This window comes from Vigna radiata, chromosome 6 (assembly GCF_000741045.1).
Source record: "Vigna radiata var. radiata cultivar VC1973A chromosome 6, Vradiata_ver6, whole genome shotgun sequence".
NCBI classification, from domain to species: Eukaryota; Viridiplantae; Streptophyta; class Magnoliopsida; order Fabales; family Fabaceae; genus Vigna; species Vigna radiata.
The window spans coordinates 33706171-33713505 of NC_028356.1; the positions used below are offsets into that span (position 1 = coordinate 33706171).

At 27.8% G+C, this 7335-nt stretch overlaps 1 protein-coding gene across 1 annotated transcript; it reads left to right on the top strand.

Annotated features, from left to right (window-relative positions):
• The first annotated feature begins 1591 nt into the window (after positions 1 to 1591).
• On the top strand, positions 1592 to 3232 carry LOC106764419 (abscisic acid receptor PYL2). Its single transcript, XM_014648705.2, has one exon. It carries the CDS (start codon positions 1826 to 1828, stop codon positions 2441 to 2443), a length of 618 nt encoding a protein of 205 aa, XP_014504191.2. The 5' UTR covers positions 1592 to 1825; the 3' UTR covers positions 2444 to 3232.
• The last annotated feature ends 4103 nt before the right edge of the window (positions 3233 to 7335 follow it).

A 7335-nucleotide genomic window follows, 5' to 3' on the forward strand; every position in this document is an offset into this window, starting at 1 on the left:
AGAATAGAGTAATTATCCAAATATGATTTTAATCTTTATAATGAGTGTTTTTTAAATTAATATATAATGTGTGTGTTTGCAACAGCATTTTTCTTATTGGAAAGTGGAAAATGTGTGTTTCAATAAGGTTGGAATGATAAACCAAGCATAGCCTAGTTTCTGAGTAAATACAAAATTTGAATATTCTGTAAAATGAAAAGCAGAGAAGTCATTATATTTATACTGATATAGATGGTGTTGCTTTGAAGCAATTTAATTATGGTGGTGGTGACATTTGTGCAAACAGGTGGCGACACACATGCAAAACCTTTGCATGGAAGAAACACTTTGAGAATTGAGATTAATCACTCTCTCTTGTTTGAGTATTGAAGGAAAAAGTGGGTCCATGAGAGATGGAGAATCCTGCAAACTGAAGCTATACATCACGAGGATAACACTTTCTCACATGATTTCTCAATCTTTCTACCTTTTCCCACTCCAAACACTCAAACCCTAAACCTTCTTTTTACTATCAACTCTCATGCTTTATCTTATCAACATTCACATGACATATATATATATATATATATATATATATATATATATATATATATATATATATATATATAAAGTATATTAGGGTGTGTGTTTGGATTGTTAAAATTAATTGGGTCAAAGAAAAATTGTAGCTTTAAGGTCAATTGAAGTTTATAATGAATTTTGTTTTTAATGGGTGTGTTAACTAAAATCCAAACACGGTTATTTTGAATGTAGAATAAATTATATATTTTATTATATTTTCTATTTCAATTTATATTATATATATATATATATATATATATATATATATATATATATATATATATATATATATATATATTTCTTTATTTAAAAAAATTGATTTTTTAATATTCAACAATTAGGTTAAAAAACTTTCATGAAGTCACTCGAATTAGTACATACTTTAAGATTTAAATAACATTTAAAAACACTATATTTAAATCGGTTGATGTTTGTAAGATATGAGTTTCCTCTTATTGGGAGAAATATGGAGTTGCCAAAATTGATTTGATCTAATGTGAACTAGAGTTAGTCTATTTCAGAATTGTGAGTTGTGAAATAAAATATATAAAAAGAAGCTACTAATAATTAGTCGTCTACTGTTTCTATGGGTAGGTATAGAGGTTATATTAAAAAAATGGCTTAATTAAATAATCGGAATAAACAAACTACTCCATGCTTTTGACATATCTAACATATGCATCACTTTTAGGAAAAAAAAATTAAATTGAAAGTCAAAGGTCAACATGACGCACAATTTATTACAAACCTGTCCTAATATGAATACTAGCTAGTGGCCAAAACAAAAATTAAATTAAATTAAAAAAATTAAAAAAAAAAAACTCAAAAGCATCACCGAATCCACTTCAAATCACCATAAGACAAAGCTGCGAATTCAGTAAATAGTAATTAAAAATACAACACATTTCCTCATATAGCTAAAGTTAAGGTCCAACCAGAAAATGCTACCTTACATATGAAGTAAGAATATTACATACATATGGGGAGACACAACACACTATAATTCAAACTCAAAAAAAAAAAATCATTACCCATCTAATATATATATTTTTTCCTTCACATTTCTGTCTTTCTTCAGAAGCAATAATAAAATAAAATAATTTCTTTGCAAATTATTTAACATGGTCGTGACGTAGCAAATGATGTTGTAGTGTCATATAATACATAATAAAACAAAAAAGACAAAAACTTCATACATAACCAACCATACACATCGATTCTAAATTCTCATGTCCATGTATATATCATCAATGTCTTCTTCCTTATGCATGAAACATCAAAAGTTCACAGCAACACACGAAAAAAACATCATATGGCTTCAACCCAGCACCATGTCCAAGGCCTAACAGCTGAGGAAGAAACGGAACTAGAACCTGTGATAAAAAAATACCATCTTTTCGAACACTGTCCCAACAAATGTTCTTCCATAATATCCTACCGCATCGATGCTCCGGCGAGCACGGTTTGGCCGTTCGTGCGAAGCTTCGAGAACCCTCAGAAGTACAAGCACTTCATCAAAGGGTGCAACATGAGAGGTGACGGTGGCGTCGGAAGCATAAGAGAAGTAACCGTTGTTTCTGGTCTTCCGGCGTCGACGAGCACCGAGAGACTCGAGATTTTGGACGATGAAAAACACGTGCTGAGCTTTAGGGTGGTTGGTGGCGAGCACCGACTCAAGAACTACCGTTCCGTTACGTCGGTCAACGAGTTCAGGAAAGAGGGTAGGGTTTACACCATCGTATTGGAATCGTATATCGTAGACATACCCGAAGGGAATACGGAGGAAGATACGAAGATGTTTGTGGACACTGTGGTCAAACTCAACCTTCAGAAACTTGGGGTGGTGGCCATGGCTTCTTCTTCATCCATGCATGAACAATAACAAGAAACGGTTAACATGTATGGTATGTTTGCAAATTTAAGGATTTTGGTATTGTTGTGTTAAAAATCATTCAACGGTATCAACAACATTCTTAGATTTGCTTAGGAAAATGGGGTAGGTAGGTTAATTAATTAGTGTTCTTCTTTTCAATTTTGTACCAAAATGGAGAAACAAACACGCATTTGGACTCTATTTGTCCTTCCATGATCATTAGAGTATTATTGCATGCTAATTTGGAATATGATTACTTTCATTTCATCTCTCTTATTTTCATTTTTTGGGTTAATGATGAAGAGGAAGATAAGTTTGTGGGGTTAATTGGGTTTTATATATGTTGCAATTTTAAATTCAATTGATTAGATGGAATAGAAAAATGGTTGGAATCTAATGAATATTTGAAGCTACTTCTTTCTGCATTCCCACAATTATTAACTACACCTCACAATAAGACAAAAAGACTCAAACACCCTTTACAATTACCATCATTGTCATTTCAATGTCATGCCGCTATAGAGGAAGAAGAGAGGAGGAACATTGCAGCGGAGGAAGAAGAGAGAAAATGATAAAAAAAAATATTCTAAAATGTATTTCATGTGTTCACCTAGTGTTTTGGAAAATTTGAGGGGTGCAGAAAGTAAAACCCGCCATGGGGTTCTACGTGGTATTTCTTAGTGGGTTGGACTGGGCCTATGAACACTAACTGGTTATTGGAAGTATTTCTTAGGCGAAAAATGAAAATAATTATTTGTTGTAAAGCTTATAGTGAAAATGGCATTAGATAGTAAAGTTGGTAGCATTGATTAATGTTGAAGAGAGAAAAGAAGATAGGTAGATGGTAGTTGAGTTAGAGCTTAAATGTCAAAACCTTGTTCAAAGTAAAGAAGAGAAAAAGAGAGAAAAAGAGAGAAAAATATCGTGATTAAACTTGAGAAACATGTGAGTATGAAAAATGAATGTGAAAAGCTCCTTTGTTTAGGTTTTGTCTTTTTCAATTCAAGATGAAGCTTTTATGAAACCTACGATGACATCATTAGATAAGGTTGGTTTTGTAAGTAGTGTTGGAATAGATCCAAAATGGGCCTGTGTTGTTTTTTCTTACACCTTCATGCGTTTCTTCTTGCACCTCCCTATAAAAAGAAGGTATGATAATTCTTTCTAAAATTATGTAAAAAGTTTCCTAATATGTTAGTATAAGGTTTATTCAGACTTAATAAGGTACACGTTTGTCGGTTTTTGAGGAAGAAACAACATAGGTACATTTGATGCCCCTATGAGAGGTTGTCTCTTGTACCATTTAATAAGCCAACCAATAATAATGGATCAAAACAAAACAAAAAATAGTGAAGAAATTTACAAAGAGGATAAATGCAGAAGAAAATCAGACAATACTCCTACTTTTCTTGATTTGATATTTTGACTTTTTTTTTTCTTTGTTTATCTATAAAAACACACTACTCCTACTCCGCTTCATTATATATGTAGTCATACATATTTTGAGACTCACCGACATATAGTTTAAAATACCTTTTTATAAATTATATATAAATATATATTGTTTTATAATCTAAGTCTTCATATTTTCTTTTTTTTAGACTGTAAAGTGGAGTTACTTACAAAAATCATTTCGATGTTTTAGTCTATATATGATTATATGGTATGCAAGATTAACTCTTGATAATATAATAAATATAGTCATTTATATTTTTATCTTAAATTTATATTGGAATGAGTTTTTAGTTAGCATTAAACTAATTATAACCTAATAACAAATAAACATACTTTATCTATAAATATATTTTATCACTAAGTTTGATTATTATTAGAAAAATTATCGATCGATTCATATCTTTTATTGATGATTTGTTGTTCTAATCCAACTTATATAATTGTCAAAATGATAGTTAGTTTGTTTCTTCTCTGTTGCATATATAGTGTTTACGGTATTACTTCCATTAAATTTTATTTGAATGAGAATCATCTTAGTTCTATCTATCCCTCTCTGTGTATTTCTTGTATAGCTTCTTCATCTCTTCTAAGTTACCTATCAAAGATTCTTGAAAATCAAAGTTTTGATACCACTGTTAAAACCAACGTACTCAAAGAAATTATACAGAAAAGACCGAGAATAGAAAATACTGTGATGGTTATCTGATTCCTAAATAAATTACTTCAAAATATATTAAGACTAACTACCCAATTAATTGTTGACCGTATATAATATATATATATATATATATATATATATATATATATATATATATATATATATATATATATATATATATATTCTAAGTATAATATGTCATCTTAAATATAACAAATTAATTATATATAAATAACATAAATAACTAAACACTTTCGATCTCACAATTTAATGCAAATTAAATAAATAATACCAAATACTTAAATAATGTTTCTCAACTGATAGAATCAGCAAAACCTCAAAACTCTAAAAAAAAAATTAGAACAGGAAAAGGCTTACTATAATTTGAATTTTGATTGAAGAAACATATATTTTAATTAGTTTATGTATTTGTGAAAAAAATAACAAATAATTAAATAGTTTAAGAAAATAGTTAGAAATAATGTATACATAAACAAGAAAAAGAAGTCCGGTGAAAAAAATTAAAAAGGTCATCACTTCACTTGGTTAAAATTTTAAAGAGATAAAAAAAACTAACTCTTCTTTTGCATAATTGAAACATACGATAAGCAAGGAAGTATAAGATGGAAAAACATTATAAAGTGTTAAATACAAAACATGAGTATGCAAAAGAAAATATTGTGAAGCTTAATATTCATGATTAATTATTGAAAATTAGAAGTGTCAGAATGGGTCACAATCTACGAGTCAATCCGATCCACCACAGGTATGAGATGGATTGAGTTTAAAAAAGTTGTATTTTTTTTTTATGCAGGTTAGATTTCAACCGGCTCATGCGGGTGAAACCCGTGGTGGACCGGGTTGGCCCACCAACCCACCTACCTAATTATATTTTATTAGAATTTAATTTTAATTTTATAAAAAGATATTTATTAATTTTTTTGTTTGAAAAAATTATTTAAGTTTCCTATTTTCAAAATTAATCAAACACTCATCAGGAGTGAAATTTGTTTAGATTTGAATTATAGAAAGTTTGTAATTTTTTTATTTAAAAGTTATAATTAAATGAGCTAGTGAGTTAACCTGTCTACCCACCAACCTGTGATGTGTCGGACCGGATTCAAATTTTTTTGACTTGCTAATAAATAAGCCGGATTGGATTGACTCACTAAATGACCAACCCGTAGCGAGTCAAACCAAGTTACCCGTTTTGACAACTCTATTAAAAATATTAAGTTTAATTAATTGTTTTTAACTTTGACACATCCCTTAAATTTGATTCTTTTAATAACTTTGTACCATCCAAATAGTGTTGAAAATATCTGCCACTTTGATCATTGCACCTTTGCATAAATCTAAAAGGTTACCCTCTTTCTTCTCATTATACACCTTTATAAAATGAAACTTTGAATTCATATATTTTACATCATTTTGCATTACATGGTCAAGATATAAAAATATTTATGGTATTATTCAAATAATATTGTATTATAAAATTTTAAAATATAAAGTATTACGAAGTATGAAACTTGGCCAAAAAAAAAGTAAAGTATATATTTATTATTATCCTCAGCCCAGAGAAGAGAGCACCACAACGGCTACACACAAACTAAAATCCCACAATATATGCAAAAGGACACCCTCTATTTTTATGATTTCACTTGTTAAATAATTCTGAATTTTATATATTGTTTATTACTGTTTTGTAATTATTAAGTGAATTTAAATGTCAGATAGGACTATTTTCATCTCATTTTTTCATAAAATATTTAAAAATAATACATGAGTAAAACTTATTTTCATTGCACATGCTAAATGTTTTTGGGTAGAGTTTTTCTTAATTATATGGAAAAAATATGTTAAACAAAAGAAACACAAATTACTTAACCTTTCTGTTTAGTATAAACATTTAGATATTAATCTTATCTTAAAAAAATTATAAATTATTTTCATTTACAATTTCTCTATTTTTCTCATCCAGCATGTTGCCAAAATTATGATGGTTAAAAATCATAAAAGTAAAATTTATAATAGATATTGAATTATTTATTTAATTCGAATATAAAATATAAAATAATGTGTTTTCTACACCACTTTCTTCCATTATAGACGGAATGCTGCATTAGGAACATCACTATTTTTTTATTCATTATACTTTCAAAGATTGAAACCGAAACAGGGAACAATTAAAGTTTATGCGTGTTTCCTTCCTCGATTTCATCTAAAACTTAAATAAATTATTTTAATAAAATTAAACAGATTGAAATAAAAATTATACACTTTATTAAATTATAAGAACAAATTTATCCAACTTTTAAACATGAAACCAACAATAAAAAAAATTAAGCCGTTCACAGCCTTTATGGTCTCTTTAAATTAATTTTATTGGGAGCACTTTTAGTATTTACAGTTTTATTAGTTTTATTTTTATAATTAGTCTAATTTTATCTTTCTATTTATATGTCTACAAATAGGAACGTCAATGCGGACATGTAGGCTAAGTTTTTGTAATTTTTTATTTGATATTGTAAAATATTAAAATGCAAGATTTTACTAATTTTAATTTTAATAAATTAAATTAGTATGAATAATAATTTTTATAAAATATTTTTTAACTAAGTAATATTATAAATTTATAATTTATAATTTTTAAATATAAATCGGTTAAAAATATAAATAATATTAAATTAAACTAAAATTAGAAAAATACATGAATGAGATAGTTATTTTTGAATAATGACTTAAAAAACATGAATAAACAAGTTATTTAGAAAAAAAAAAAAAAATA

What these genes read in the sequence shown, in the direction of transcription:
- LOC106764419 (XM_014648705.2), top strand. Translation starts at nt 1,826, where the DNA reads ATGCATGAAACATCAAAAGTTCACAGCAACACACGAAAAAAACATCAT.